The 16,641-nt window shown below is 39.8% G+C and overlaps 1 protein-coding gene across 2 annotated transcripts in view; it reads right to left on the bottom strand.

The window, feature by feature from the left end:
- Positions 1-14,277, bottom strand: part of ALG6 (ALG6 alpha-1,3-glucosyltransferase) — a 40,132-nt gene extending 25,855 nt beyond the window's left edge. Inside the window, exons 1-5 of one of the 2 annotated variants that reach the window (XM_037136262.2) lie at positions 14,203-14,277; positions 6,999-7,261; positions 4,625-4,709; positions 1,841-1,930; positions 416-504 (exon numbers count right to left, since the gene is read on the bottom strand). In XM_037136262.2, the coding sequence (XP_036992157.2) occupies positions 416-504; positions 1,841-1,930; positions 4,625-4,709; positions 6,999-7,080 (346 nt within the window). In that variant the 5' untranslated portion in view covers positions 7,081-7,261; positions 14,203-14,277. Of the gene's footprint in view, positions 1-415; positions 505-1,840; positions 1,931-4,624; positions 4,710-6,998; positions 7,262-7,849; positions 8,094-14,202 lie in introns of those variants that run through there. The other variant, XM_053655509.1, reaches the window with a different exon arrangement.
- Between the last annotated feature and the right edge of the window lie 2,364 nt (positions 14,278-16,641).

Raw genomic sequence — 16,641 nt, 5'->3', positions numbered from 1 at the left:
CCCCTGTGTCTAAAAATAAATAAATAAAAGTTTTAAAAGAAAAAAGACTAAATGGATTTGGAATTAGGATATTAAGCAACAGCCTAAACAAGTAAAACTTCAATTTATAGCTATCTCACCTCAAATGAGCTGTTCATCTCACTTACCTGTGCTTCAGTTTCTTCACCTTAAAATGAAGATAATAATAGTATTTACCTTATTTGGGTGTTCAAATTAGTAAGTGGGATAATAAATGTAAACCACCCAGAATTATTCCTTTCTACTTTTTCCTCTTTTAGTTTACAAATACAATCAACACATATACGTATATTATAGTTGTAGTCTTAAAATAAGTAGGAACAATAATAAAACCTTCTACCAAAAGGTTCAAAAAATTTTTTAATCAAATTTTGCACTCAATACCTATTGTTTTTACCTGTTGCACGCATGAAGAGCTTGTGCGCCTGACTCTCATAGCCACGTGAGGTGTGGAGAGCAATCCAGTCTGGATTTATCATCTTTGCCCTGCAAATCAAAGCATATACACATGCGCTCACTAAATTCCCCGTCACTTTTAGCAACCTGGACGTCTAAGGACATAAGAATCTATTTTGAGAAGTGGGCCCTGCTCCTATAAGGCAGCAGAGTCAAGGCCTACACTTCAGTCCTTTTATTTAATCATGTGAAGCTGACCTAAGCTTTACAACAGTCTGCCCTGCTCCCTTCCAACGAAACCCTGTAATAACACGTTACTAAGAACCCCATCTCTCCAATTCTTCCAGTGTAAAAACAATCCGATGTGTCCCATTTCACTTATAATTTATAATCTTTTCAGTTAGTCTAACAATCAGCTATAATAGCTATTAATCATAAATTATTGCATAAAACTAAACATAACTGTTACAGATAAAATAAGTTTCAATCACATTATGTTACCCTGAACACTGCAAAATATAACTGATTATCGTGTAGTCCGACAATTCGTTTTTAGTCCAAGAAGCTAATTTTTACAAAATATGAAACAGTAAAACAAATGAGCTCAGAAGATACCGTGAAGTTCCTCACATTTCTGCTTGCACACCTCAAGTCTGAATGAACCAGCACTACAGAGCAGAGCTCTTTCTCCAACAAAGTGGAGTTCCTAATCATCTATAAACTATTCCATTTCTGTAAAAGAAGGGACTGCAATCCCGATCTTAAATCACAAGTGTAACACTGAAGTAATTCTAGTTTCTAACTTTACGGATTAGTCAGATTGCCATTTGGACCCATATTTTTTATTTACTTTGAGCCATTCCAGAAAAAAAGCATTCCCACGCACAACTAACCATACTGGTATATTTCTCAGTCATTCACGTATAACTGGTAACAACTCCACTAGATTTTCACCTTTCTTTTTATTATTATTTTTATTATTTTAATCCTTACCTGAGGATATGTTTATTGATTTTAGAGAGAGAGGAAGGGAGAGAGACCGAAACCTCGATGTGAGAGAGAAACATGGCTCACTTCCCTCCCTCGTGCACCCCAACCAGAATCAAACCCACAACCTAGGTAGGTGCCCTGACCAGGAATCAAGCTGCAACCTTTTGGCCTCCAGGGTGACACTTCAATCAGCTGAGCCACCTGGCCAAGGCTAGATTTTTCCCCTTCCTTTCTAGTCTGTCCTCCAAAGGAATTATGCAAATATTCAAACTCTGAAAGTTAACTTTTTTACAACCCAATTGTAAATGTACAGTGCTTTACAAACCATAATACAATGGCAGCTACAATTCTCCTCTATCCAACAAAGCTGGGTCATACTGTTCCTTACTGTATCTGCCAAGGACACAAATAGTTACATTAAGGAAGATAAACTTACACATATGCACACAAAAGACTGTGATAAGCTGTAAGAGGTGGGTAATCCAATCCCCAATACAGTAAATTGTTATCACTGCTGTTAAAATACCTGGGGAGGAAAAAAGAAAAAACATCATTCCATTAATCAATATTCAGGACGTAGACTTACATCTAACATCTCATCTCATTTAATTTAAATGAAAAGATATGTTAGATGAGTTAAAAATTTCAATTGAACGTTCTTGTCTTTTCCCCTTCTAAAAATTTTTGTGAACTCATAATTAAAAGTTGTTATTGAGTACAATAACTAATTTATTGTCTAAACCAGCATACTCCTGAGAGTGAAAGAGGAAGCTATCAATAATTAAACCATAACAATAGACACAAACCAGGACTGTCCTAGACAAACCAGAACTTATCACTCAACTATTACTAGACTTAACCAATGACTAACACTTGTATAAAAGAAAATATGCAACAACAAAAAACAAATTGCTTCTTATAGTCTAACAAAAGAAACACTATAAAGTAAAAAATGAGTATCAAAGAACACAAAGATTTCATTTATGGAAAGAAAAATATTTCATGAAACAGGTGGAAGACTTTGAAAAGAAGTCAACCAAACAGAACGAGAGCCTGTGTTCTGCCAGATTCTGTGAATTAAGGAAGAGAACTAGGTCAAATGTTCATAAACTAAGATGTTTCTCCAGGAGGCCAGAATGGAAGGAAACGATATACAATTACTTTGACTCAAGAAATAAAAATGAAATTTACGTAGAATGGATTTAATTATATCCATTATAACTAGTCAGCTATATCCATTATAACTATCCAATTATAACTATAACTATAACTATAACTATCCGATTATAACTATATCCATTATAACTATCCAATTTATTTTCTCAGTCATAAGAATTTACAATTTTGGAGATGAAACTATACAACTCACATAAAACCATCATTCATAATAAGCCTGTTTCAAACGGGTAACAATTTCTCAGCATCACGATCTCTTACTTTGGGATTAAGAAAACTTTTTAAATTAGCATTCATCATGATTCCAAGACTGTTAACGTTCATTTTCTTAATGTCAGTCACATAGATGAAGGTTTAAATGGAGGAACTGGTACTAACAGAATGATCAAAGTGTGCTAAACAGGGAAGAGATCTGGGCACAGGGTACTAAGAATGGCACTACCTGGTGGCGGGTGTCCACTGCGGCAGCAACAGCCATGTGAATAAATAATCCTGGATCCTACATCTGGCTGAGACCTGAAGCCAAGAGGCAGTGAACCCAAGAACCTGCATGTTCATTGGAACCTCTTTGCACAGCTTGAATCTGGGAAACTGGGCCAGCCAACAGTGGCGACCAGAGGACCCACCTCTCTAAACAGGGTTGCCAGACGACAGGCACCAATTACGTACGTTCTTTCCAAAGTCATGTTACTACAGGGCACATCAGCATGAAGTTTTCTTACACATAACTCATAGAGAGAGCTGCCACAGGATTGAGTGAAACAAGTAAAGCTGTTAAGTCACTTCCTGACACAAAGTAAGTGCAAAATAGTAATTCTGATGGTTTGTCTCAAAACTACTATAGCAATAGAAAACCATCAAAAAATTCAAGAATTACATTTTGATCACTACAATTTGATTTGGTTTCCAGCTTCTTTTAAGGCAAAAGCTAGTTTTCGTTTACTCTACCCTTGAGATCCACTGGAAATAACTAGAAGAGGTGCTGACAGTAGGCTGTACGCACACCAGGATATACACTAACAGTACACGCTCACAGAGAGCTGGCTGCACTGGGAAGAAAGGATAGGGTTCACAACTATGCTCCCTATTCTTACGGAAATGCATCAACAAGAAAAGGGAAATGATTGAAAAAGATACTTAAAAGTGTTCAATGAAAGCTTCAAAATCTGCCAGGGGAAACAAAGTTAACTAGTAGCAAGACAAAAATATTATGAATGTACTAACAACCTGAACAGTGATGCTCAATGGTTAAATCAGTGTCTGGGGATCTGACCAAAGAAGTCGACAGAACAATATGAAGAGTTTGTATAGACAGTCTCTAACAAAATAATCTACCAGGCATCCAATAAGGTCAATAAATAATGTCCTCAATTATTACCAGAACGTGTGCAATAAAAATGATACAAGCATGAATTTCTGTGACAATATAACCTCCACTAACATTTATTGAGAGCTCATTACATTGCAGGCACTGGTCTGAGCGCTTTACATGTATCGTTTTGTTCAGTCCTCACAATCACCCTGTGAAACATGCATTCCATTATTTCCATTCTACAAGTGATAAATCTGTAGCAGAGAAAGTTAAATAATTGCCAGAGGTCATGCTGCTTGTACATAAATAGCAGAGCCAGGACCTGGTCTGACTGTAGCACCTACAGTCTTCATCCCTCAGCTACTCCTTTTCTACCCTTCATCCATCTCTAACAGAGAAACTTGGCGAAACCTCCAGAGGAAATATTTTTAGCCCATGAACTTCCACTGTTCATGTCCAGCAGAATTTCTAAGGCACAGGGCATTCTACCATCAAAGTTCTAGTTCGGTACCGTATTCCAGCTGGTACCTGAGTAAACAGGTAACTTTCAGGGCTATGACATTCAAAATGGGCCTGCAGTGTGCAAGGGAATACATGTGACATCAGTCCACAGGGAGATGAGGACACTCGAGATGAAAAAAGCAGTAGCATTATTTTCCTTTTACATAGCTTCAAATAATCTATTTTAATTGATTCTGCTAAACCAGAAAATCAAGTCAAAGTTGTTCATACCACTGGTTGACTGGTAAATTAAAAGTAATTTCTTGCCAGTGTCTCTGAGCTTCGTAATCACCAAACATAGGGGGTTTTCCAGCACCTAAGGTAAAAAGAAAAAAGAGCAAAACAACAATATACTCTAGTATATCAGATTTTTATTTCCTTGTGAAATTTTTCTAAATTATAGAGGTAGCATAGGTAAAGGAAAAGAACACAGAAGTTTCCTAAAAACCTATGTCCTTTTTATATCCAAAAGATTTCAGTTACTGGTTATCCACTATTGAATGTGAGACCTTGAATAATTTATGATGGTAGGTAGACCAGTTAATTATGCCATGGCTACTTTGCCTGTATATCAGTTCTTGGCCAAGAACATCTTTAAGTTACTGTCTGCATGAAATTCCAAGCCTCTGTTCATGCTGCCTGCTCCCCATTCATACATCTCTTCTATAAATTCATATCCAACCACAAAAACCATCTTAAATTCCAAATTCTCCTTACAAATTAAGAACATATTGATCACTAATACTGCTTCTCAAGACACTTACATTTTCAGTCTCGTGTATTTTGTCACATGACTATTCTATTCAGTTTCTTCTAGAGTTTTCCAGAGCTCAAAGGAAACATATTGCTAGGCAGATAGTACATACTTTCATTAAAACTCCTTAATCAACAGAACAGGCATGGGAGGAGGAAAACATACATTTTTTTAAGGTGAAATAATCCCCCATTGAATTAATTACTTTTTTTGTATGTGTAGTTTATAGGTGTGTGTGTGTTCCTGTTTTTAGAAATATGGCCATTGAGTATAGGGGAAAGGAATTGATTTTTATTTTTTGTTTGTTTTGTTTTTATTGGTTTATTTTGGGTCCACCGGGATAATAAAAGTCAGAGAGGACGTTAAATAACTTCTATACTTTAAAAAATCCAGCTTTCCAGATTTTCTGAAATTGCTCTAGACTGTGGTCAAATGTGGAAGAATTTATTACCATTCTCTCACAAATAGAAGAATGGATAATGACTCTCTTTAGGGTTAGGAAACAAGTTTCTATCCAGAGTCTGACCTACTTCAATAAATTCACCTACACTGGCTATGAAATTAGTAGTTAAGTTTTTATAAACTGCTCAAGTGCCCTTAAACCAACCCAGAAGGACAACCCGATGGTACCCATGGGAGCTTCACTTGGGAAGGGCATAAAGAATTCCTTCCACTGTGATTAATTCTACAAATTTATTTACATGGGACCCAGAATTGTGTAAAGTAAACACATTAATGTATTTACAAAGCTTCAATTTTATCTCATTCTCAGGAAGATGGGCTTAAGCACCACTTAAATATTCATTTTGTTAACTGCTAAATTATTCAAAATTTTGTTAGAATTAAAAAAAAAAACAAGTGGTTTCTTTGAAAACAATACACACTCCTTGCCTTTACACTGAAATTTTAAACATTCTAAGAGAGGAAAAACTGGCTAAAATTTTCCAGAATAAAAATTCCCCTTTTACATGTTCCTGGTGAGTAAGAAGGAACATTACAGCCCTGGCTGTGATGGCTCAGTGGATTGAGCTCCAGCCTGTGTATGTGAACAGAAAGGTCACTGGTTTGATTCCCAGTCAGGGCACATGCCTGGGTTTTGAGCCAGGTCCCCAGGTGGGGGCATTTAAGACACAACAGATTGATGTTTCTCTCCCTCTCTCTGTCTCTCCCTTCCCCTCTCTCTAAAAATAAATAAGGTCTTTAAAAAAAAGAAGAAACATTACAAATGGCAATAGGTAAACCGAGAGAAATTAACCAACTAAACAGAACACAGACATGCTTTAACAATAATTAACAATAATTTTGCAAAAAAAAAAGATTTCCCATGACTTTCTCCTTCTGAACAGCCAATAGAGCTTTGGAGGATGGGATAAAAAGGTTATTAAAATTGGTTCAAGTGTTGCTATTTGCTCTCAGATCATTAGTAACACTTTGGATCAAGTATAGAGAAATTGTGAATCTCTGCAAGATAAGATAAGCAATCAATACTAAAATCAAAATTTGTCTCTTCCCATGGCTTGTTTAAAAGCAACAAGCAATATTTATTCAGTATGCTTAGGTCTATAAAAACTAATTATATGGCCCTGGCTGGTGTAGCTCAGTGGACTGAGCACGGGCCTGCGAACCAAAGAATCGAGGTTTGATTCCCAGTCAGGGCACATGCCAGGGTTGCGGGCCAGGTCCCCAGTGGAGGCCACGTGAGAGGCAACCAGGCACTGTTGTTTCTCTCCCTCTCTTTCTCCTTCCCTTCCCCTCTGTCTAAAAATAAATTAAAAAAAACTTTTTAAACAAATAAACAAAAAGTATCCAAAGGAATATTTACCAATCTTCTAAACAGTAAAAACATGTTACCTGAATAAGGATTGAGAGAAACTGTCCACCGTACTGTCAGTCCTATTAAGACCACACTTGTCATCAAGTACCATTTCTCCATGTTCTTCAAACACAGTGAGGAAAAGATGGGGCCAGCGCCAGGATACTTTTAACATGCAGTCAGTCACTGCTTTTCTTAATCACGGTATGTTGCCAAGTCTTTGGAATTAGAATTTTGGGAAGTGATGTTTCACTTCCAACGAGTTAAATAGTAATTTTTTTTACGTCTATGAAGAAGTAGCCTGCAGGGGGAAAGAATAAAAGGATATCAAGTTTAGCTGAGCATAGTCCTTACAACAACAAACCCATTAAACCAAGTAGAAAGATGGCGAACGGGGGCCCTGAGGACAGGGGGTGCTTTTGATTCCCTTACTCCTTAGTCCTCAACAGACAGCTCTTCCTGTTAAACGGGACTCAATGTATCTAAAGATGGGGAAGCGTCTGCTCTTACAAGCAAGTATTTCTGAGTGTAGAAAAAGAAGAGAGATATGTAGATAGCAAATCATTTAGTTCTATCCAGAACGTGCTCACCTTATTTTTACTACAGGTAAAAATAAGACCACAAAGGTAAACAAAGGGGTGATTTATCTTTGAAACAGGAATGAAGAGGAATTTTATCTTTCTGTTTACTCGAGAAAGTCTTCCACTGAAGTAATTTATGTAGTTTGATTTTTTACTTCTTTTCTTCCAAAATATCCTGCACTAACTACACCAACTTTCCATCTTAGAGAATAAACCTTTGCAAGAATCCGTAAGAATAGCCCCAACTCTTAAAAAAAATACAAAAAGCAGTAAAATGCAATTTCTAACATATTTCTTTTTTTTCTCACCTTTTCCCACAAGGATATTAAAATAAGAAAGCTTTGAAAAGTTGTGGGCCAGTGCACTTAGATCATTGAAACGTTTTCACCTGTGTTCAGATTGGTTTTCAAAACCCATTCCAGTTCCCTAAGAAAAGTTGGAACGAATTCCTTTTGCCTGTAAAAATCCTGCCCTTCTTCAGAGTTCAGTTTAAGTTCAACGTCCTCAGTGAAGACTTCCCTGATCACCTCCAAAGCGTCCTCCGCACTTCTCAACACCTCCACTCAACACTTCTATATCATTTGTAGTAAAAAGAATACTTCCAACCCATAAACTAGGATCTAAAAACAAAAACAAACAAAAAACTATGGGGCCATTTTAACCATAGGATATAGTTTTTACACATATTTTTTAAATTGAATTAAACAAATCAACTGAAAATTTAGGGAAGATTGGCATATTCCATCAATAGGTGGGCAAAAATTACTTTCTTACTCTAGAACTAATGAAGTCTAGCATCTCAGTCAGGGAGAATGATACAAAGCATTCAGTAAACTATGTAACTATATTACTCATATTTGGGTTATATAAATACCCTTTCTTTCCTTCTACTACATCCATTTTTTATCATTTTACTGTTCACTAGAACTTTTATCACAGAGGCAAAGAGAAAAAATCATGATTAAATCAGTTTTTGATGTTGATTCTGCACCTGACAAGGTTATACATCATTACAAGCTATTCAAATTCTCTTTTAGTCTAACTCAAAAAAACCCTTTTTATCAACATACTCCACTATATATTCCAAAACTGCAATACAACACTCTCCTTTTTGCTTTGATGTCACATTTAAAATTGACTTTACAAATGTTGATTCCTGGATCTAAACATATAGCTTAACAAATATTCTGTCTTGGACATTTAAATCACTAATATATCAGACCAATTTAAATCAATTACCCACGGCCCTAGGTAATCATATTTAAGTACTTCCCCATGAACCAATAAACTACCAGTAACACTTAATAATCACAATGAACTTAAAGAACATAATGCTTAACTAATATCATGCTGATCAAGTTTGTTAATCACCTGGCTGGTGTAGCTCAGTGAATTGAGTGCGGGCCCATGAACCAAAGGATCGTGGTTCAATTTCCAGTCAGGGCACATGCCTGGGTTGCAGGCCAGTTCCCAGCAGTGGACCCACATGAGGCAACCATACATTAATATTTCTCTCCTTCTCTCCTTCCCTTCCCTTCTAAAGATAAATAAATAAAATCTTTAAAAAAAGACATACTTCTAAAACAAAAAGTTTGTTAATCAAACAATGATGGAAGGGATAGCTAACTGATGTACTAAAGAATCATAACCAAAGAGATATGGACAACATCTATGATGAACCAAATCTAACTCCAGAAATCATGACAGGGATAAATTTAAATAAATTCAAAAGTCCTGACTTCCAGCCAAGATGGAGGAGTAGGTAGACACACTGTACCTCCTTGAACAAGCAAAATAAGGGCGACAACAATTCAGAAACAAAGTAACAACCAAAGCTGAAAGAAAATTGAACTGTATGGAAGTCGGACAACCAAGAAGTTAAAATAGACACATTTATCCAGACCCGTAGGCGGGGCTGAGTAGGGTGGATGAGCGGAGGAGAGGGGTAGCAGCACAGAAAGCGGTGACACCGGGTGTACAAGGCACCCTGGGTGCTCAAGGTAGCACCGGGCAGACCCTGGGCACCCAGGTGGCAGCTGGCAGACTCTGGGCACCGGGTGGCAACAGGCAGACCCAGCGAGGCGGCGACTGAGAAGCAGGGCACCGTGTGCAAGGTGGCTGGCTGACTGGTCATCAGTCCCACATTCGCGCGCAGATAACTGGGGAGCAAGACAGATCACGCAACCCAGGGTCCTAGCCCCGGGAAATAAAGCCTCAAAACACCGATTGAAAAACCTTGTGGGGGTTGAGGCACAGGGAGAGACTCCCACCCTCACAGGAAAATTCGTTGGAGAAACTCACAGGGTCCTAGAACACACACAAGTCCACCCGCATGGAAACAGCACCAGTTAAGTCCCGGTTTGCTTGGGGAAGCAGTGGAAGGGACTGAGGTGCAACAGAAAGCAGAGCAAAGTGCCATTTTTTCCATCTCAGACCCACCCCCATATACAAAATCACAACCCAGCAACTTGGGTTGCCCTGCCCTGGTGAACACCTAAGGCTCCGCCCCTCATACGTAATAGGTTCAAACAGACTGAAACATTATGGCTCAAGCAGAAAAACAGCTCAAAGACCCAGAGCCAATACTTCTAAGTGACAAAGAGATAGACAACCTATCAGATGCACAGTTCAAAGCACTGGTGATCAGGAGGCTCACAGAACTGGTTGATTTTAATCACAAAGTAGATGAACAAATGAAGGCTAAACTAAGTGAAATGAAGAGAAGTGCACAGGGAACCAATAGTGATGGGAAGAAAACTGGGATTCAAATCAGTGGAGTGAACCAGAAGGAAGAAACAGTCAACCAGAAAAAAATGAAGAAACAAAAATTCAAAAAAATGAGGAGAGGCTTAGGAACCTCCAGAACATCTTTAAATGTTCCAACATCTAAATTATAGGGGTACCAGAAGGGGAAGAGGACGAGCAACAAGTGGAAAACTTATTTGAACAAATCATAAAGAAGAACTTCCCCAATCTGGCAAAGGAAATAGACTTCCAGGAAGTCCAGGAAGCTCAGAGAGTCCCAAAGAAGGTGGACCCAAGGAGGAACACACTAAGGCACATCATAACTACATTACCCAAGATTAAAATAAAGGAGAGAATTCTAGAAGCAGCAAGAGATAAGGGGACAGTCACCTACAAAGGAGTTCCCATCAGACTGTCAGCTGATTTCTCAAAAGAGACCTTCCAGGCAAGAAGGGGCTGGAAAGAAGTATTCCAAGTCATGAAAGACAAGGACCTACATCCAAGATTGCTCTATCCAGCAAAACTTTCATTTAGAATGGAAGGACAGACAAAATACTTCTCAGATAAGGTCAAGTTAAAGGAGTTCATCATCACCAAGCCCTTATTTTATGAAATGTTAAAGGGACTCATCTAAGAAAAAGAAGATAAAAAATATATATACTAAAATGACAGCAAACTCACAGTTACTAACCACACCTAAAATAAAAATAAACTAAGCAAACAACTAGAATAGGAACAGAAGCACAGAAATGGAGATCTCATGGAGGGTTAGCAACAGGGGAGTGGGAGGGGTAGGGAGGTACAGAGAATAAGTAGCATAGATGGCAGGCAGAAAATAGACAGGGGGAGGGCAAGAATAGTATGGGAAATGTAAAAGATAAAGAACTTAAGACACATGGACATGAACTAGAGGGGGAATGTGGGAAGGAGAGGCTGTGCAGGGTGGAGGGGAATGAAGGGGGAAATGGGACAAGAGTAATAACATAATCAATAAAATATACTTTTAAAAAATTAAATTATTAAAAAGTCCTGCACTTAAATGTGAAAAAAACAAACCAACAAGAATCAACTGCATGAGAAGTGAAGGGGAGGCAACAGATAATAGATGATTATCAGTTCTGTTTGGACCCAAAACTGATAACGAATGTTGCAGGTATTTTGATTAATTATTAGGAAATCTTTTCTAACAATCAGAGTTGTCCACCCCAGCTGGGTAGAGCTCAGTCAATTAGAGCATTGTCCTGATACACCAAGGTTGTGGGTTTAATTCCTGGCCAGGGCACACAGAAGTAACCAATGATTCATAAATAAGTGAAACAACAAATCAATGTCTGTCTCTCTCTCACCTATTCCTGTCTCTCTCAAAATCAATAAATTTAAAAAAAAAATACATCCATCCAAACATGAAATGAGCTTCTTGACAAAGTTCCTCTTTAACAGTTTCAAACACAAGCTAAGCGACTAACTGACAAGAGTATTTTCAGTGTAAAATAAATGACTAATTTGTAAAGTGTCTTCTAAACTGATTGTGGAAGCATATTGTGTGTCTGAGTGAATATAAATCCTGATACTAGACAAGAAGATCTGGTCTCTGAACATGTTCATGTTTCCCCTAATTCCCAATAGCTGTCCAATGCTATCATATTTATAGGGTTTCTTTGATGAATACAATGGATAGGCCTTCCCATCCTCCTCAAGTGGCTGAGTTAGAAACCGAAGGGTATCAAAAACATCTATTACCCTTAGAATAAAATCCAAGTACCCCAGCTACATAAGACCCTCTCTGATCTGACCCCTGCCTGCCTCTCCAATTTCATCTCCTTCCACTTTCCCACAACTACTTCCTCTTCAGACCCCGTCAGGTTCATTCACATCTCGGTTCCTATCCACTTCTATTCCCTCTTCTTGGAATACTGTTAACACAACTCACTGGCCCTTCATGTTATACCTCGAGTCCTTTTCTCAGAAGATCATCCCTGACCACCCCACAAATGTTTCCAGCTCTTACTGTTTGTACCATTACCTTCTTTAATTTTCTTACTAATTCTTTTCACCATCAGAAATTATATTTTTATACAACATGAAGCAATCTCACAAACATACTTCTAAAAAAAAGACAGACACCATAAAATACATTTAGTTCCACTTATGAAGGCCTCTTAAATAGGTAAAACTAGTCTATGGAGGTAGAAATCAGAAAGAGGCTATTAGGAGAAAATGCTAAGAATGTTCTGTTTCTCGGCTTGAGTGGTGAATAAAAAATGTGTTTACTTTATGATAAACCAACAAGTTACAACTTATGATCTGTGTGCAGTATTATCTTGTACATGATATATCCCAATAAAAAGGTATACAAGGAAATTACTTTTTTTTTGGGGGGGGGGGGTCAACTAGAATATAAATATGCTCCATGCAAGCAGGGAGGATCCTCCAGTCCCAGCTGTTGCTTTGTTCCCTGCACTTAAGGTTGACAGAAAGCAGGTACTCACAAAGTACAGGCTGATGACACCACCACCATCCCGCATCCCACAGACTCACCATGGTTCAATTTAGGATTTTTTTAAAGCTTTTATTTATAGAGAGGGGAAGGAAGGGAGAAAGACAGGGAGAGAAACATTGATGTGTGAGAGATATATGAATAGATTGCCTTTTGCACGTCCCCCCAACTGGGGACACAGCCTGAAACCAAGGCATGTGCCCTGAATGGGAATCAAACTGGCGACCTTTGGATTGACAGTCCGGCACTCAATCCACTGAGTCACACCAGCCAGTGCTTGATTTAGGATTTTCAACACTACCACAGTGAGAAACCTATAAGCATTCAGCAGAAACCATACTAGAATTTTGAATTTCTATCTTTTCTTGGTCTAGTGACGTTCCACAATTCTCCTAATGCTGGGCGGCAGCTCCCTGTCAGCCACACCATCACAAAGGCAGTCAACACATACTCCACAGTGCACTACTGTATTGCCGGCGTTTTTTTTGGATTATTTTCACATCCCGTGTGTTAACAAAACCACTTCTATGTCTCTTGCTTCTAGTGAGAAGGGGAAGGCAATTATTCTTGAGATGAAACTCAACATAATTGTCCAACTTTAGCCTAATATAAGTGTTCTGAGCAAGTTTCAGGTAGGCTAGGCTATCACGTGGGGTGGTTAAGGCATAAGAAACGTATTTCAACAAAAGATGGGTTTAACGATGGGTTTATCTGGCTCTAACCTCATCCTGTAGAAGGACCTGCATTTGCTGGTGATCTTCACGCGTGAAATGGGAAGAAGGTACCTGGTTTTACTGAGTCCTTAATGGTTAAAGATATTATGTGTGACTCTTCTTCTTGTACTATAAAAGGGGTTCTTTATTAACTTTTCCATCTGTAACGCAAAATACAGTAACTTTCGACCCCACCCACAGAGCCAGGAAGTTGCTATGCGGGCGGAATGTTCTGTCCTGATTAGTTAGCCCTGACAGCGCGGCTCGAAGTCAGAAAACCCGGCTGTCCACTTCCCGGGGCCGAATCTGTTCCTTTTAGTCTGAAAGTTCCTTCCCCCAACGTGGACGCACCACCTCGGGAGTGCCGCTATCCTAGGTGAGCACAGCTGCAAAAGGAACCCCACCCCCGGCGCCACCCCCTCCACCCTGCTCCAGCGGGCCAGACCCTAAGAACGTCAGGAACGGGGGCCAAGCCGCTCCAGCGAAGGAGCCCCCCCACCGTCTTATCACCGCTTCCCCCACCCCACGCTCAAAGCAGCCGCCAGCTGGGCTGCGGAAGCCCAGACGCTGTCTCTCTCAGTGAAAAGGAGCTAGGAGCCGAGGGGCCAGCGGTGCGCTGCTCGGCGCAGGGTAACGACGTGTCGCGAGTCCCCAGCCCCTCCCCACTGAAACCAGGCGGTCCTGAACCCCAGGCCGGGATCCTTACCCCGCCGCTGCAAGTTGAGACTCGCGCCTGCCACGAAATCCAAGAAAGCGCCTGCGCGCTCGCCCCCGCGGCGCAGTGCCCCTCCCGTATTCCGTCTCCGCGGGAGCGAGCCCGTTCAGCGTGAGGGGAGGGGCGGGGCGGGGAAAAGACTTGGTGAGGAGGTGGCGGATTTAAGAGGCGTGGCCCGAGGGGCAGGAACCCGAGAGGCCTGCGATCCCGGGTTACGCTCGGGGCAGGTGGAAAGCCCCTTGCTCTTCTTTCCTGGGATCACAGCCAAGGCCTGCTGCTTAGTCCACGAATTCCTGCCGAGGGCGCGTCCTGGCCCGCTTCACAGAGCGAGAGCCCTTAGCTGGTTCTCATCAGCAGGCAGTACGTCTTCTGGGCCTGTGTCCTCGAGAAATGAAAAAGCCAATCTGCATCACTTTCTTCAAGTTACCTGCCTGTGAAGAAGAATGTATTAAGGCAAGGAAGGCACTTCAAGTAAGAAACGCTATTGGACATCAGACCATTTTCGAGAACCTGAGTGTTATGCAAAAGAACAGTCCCATCCGCCAGTAGCCACTGCACGTTCCTCATCAGGCAGCTTTTCCAAACTGCCTGTCTGCTAAGAACAACTACATTTCCTCCTTGTTCAGAGAGTGGTCTCATTCCTCCCTTCTGAATCCTGTCGTTCAGTATAAGCACAACCCTCTAATTTGTAATCGGTCAGTATCAGCAAATATCTGGCTCTGACTTTATACTGTGCAGGTCCGAACAACTCTGGATCTTGGTTTTTTTCACTGTGAAATGAGTGAGTGGGACTAGGTAAACTTCCAGATATAAAGTTCTATCCTATATTTAAAATACCATCAGCATTGGAAATACAGGCAAATATGGCCGGCCAAGATTCCACCCTCAAGGCCTTTAATTCCTTTTGGAAAGGCATTTTCATAAAAGGACAGAAAGCAACAGAAGGGAGCATATGCTAAATGCAGATTATTGGTATACGCATTAAGCACTGCAGGAGTTCAGAGAAAAGGGTTGACTGTAAAATAAAACTATCAGGAAATGCTCTCCCTGGAGAAGTCGGCTGAGCTTTGAAGGAAAGCCTGGGGATTTACATGAGCCGAAAGGATGGGAATGGGACCTTAGACAAAAGAAATGGTTAAAGCCAAATTGGTGGCAGCTGAAAAGTGCAGAACACTTCCTCCAGCTTACACAGTAGGTGATGAAGCTGCAAAGGAATAATTATGGAGAGCCTTGAATACCAGACTGTGGTGTTTGGAATGTATTCAATGATCAGTAAGAGGCCATGAAATTACTTTTTGCCAGGAGTCAAGTGCATAGTAAAGTGTTAGAGAAAATTTAAGGTGATTATGGATAAGATGAATCAGAGGAAGAGGTAAAGATCGTTGTAGTAGTCACCATATGATTAGACAAAGGCCTGAACTGAGATGGCAATGCAAGAAGAAGAATGTACAAGTCTTGGTAACATACTAGATATGCAGAAAAAGTGAAACAAAAGAGAGAAAAATCAAGGAGGGTTCCCAAGATTTCGAGTCTGAATTACAAGGAATCTGAAAGACCTAGAGAATCCTAGAGCAGAAGCTGGCTTTGGAGGGAAAGATACACACTGTATTCATTTTGAGGCGACATCAAGACAACCAAGTAGGAATATTCAGGCACCAGTTATGAGTCACTTCCTTCCACTAGCAAGGAAGTTGGGACTGAAGATAGAGATAGGAAAAGTCTTTCATTTGGGAAGAATGAGGGATACAATATAGTAGCAGAATAGACAACCATACTTTAGTAAACACTTGTTTAAGGTGAAGAGGGAAAAGGACAAGTTGATGAATCATATTAAATGAAAAGAAGAATATTAAATTATTATAATTGTAGGGAGAAATTCAGTACATTGCAAGATTTAATCATCTTGTGAACAAGAACTATGTTTGGCATGCCAAAAATCACATTTTATTTAATCTAATTGGCTCCACCAATAGTAAGGGGCACCAGTATTTCATGCACCACTAAGAAAGAAAAAAATGTTACCACTTAAACTAGTTATAATTGTAAAACATATACATTTCTATAATATAGAAATATTAATGTGAAAAATATACAACTTCACATGAGGAAAGTTGGTATCAATCTCTCCTTTCTGGTACAGTATTAACTAAGTCAGTGCTTAAAATATTCATTGAGCCCTGGCTGGTGTAGCTCAGTGGACTGAGTGCTGGCCTGCGAACCAAAGGGTCCCTGGTTCATTCCCAGTCAGAGCACATGCCTGCATTGTGGTTCAGGTCCCCAGTGCGGGGCATGTGAGGGGCAACCACACTTTGATGTTTCTGTTCCTTTCTTTCCCTTCCCCTCTCTCTAAAAACTAAGTAAATAAAAATAAAATAAAATAAATGCTCACTGAATAAAAAATAGAGAGGATTTCAAAACCTCTAATTCACA

This window comes from Artibeus jamaicensis, unplaced genomic scaffold, assembly GCF_021234435.1.
Source record: "Artibeus jamaicensis isolate MK-2021 breed Jamaican fruit bat unplaced genomic scaffold, CSHL_Jam_final scaffold_1019, whole genome shotgun sequence".
Taxonomy (NCBI): domain Eukaryota; kingdom Metazoa; phylum Chordata; class Mammalia; order Chiroptera; family Phyllostomidae; genus Artibeus; species Artibeus jamaicensis.
Note: the sequence above shows the minus strand (reverse complement) of the source record. Positions and strands in the feature narration are given on the sequence as shown.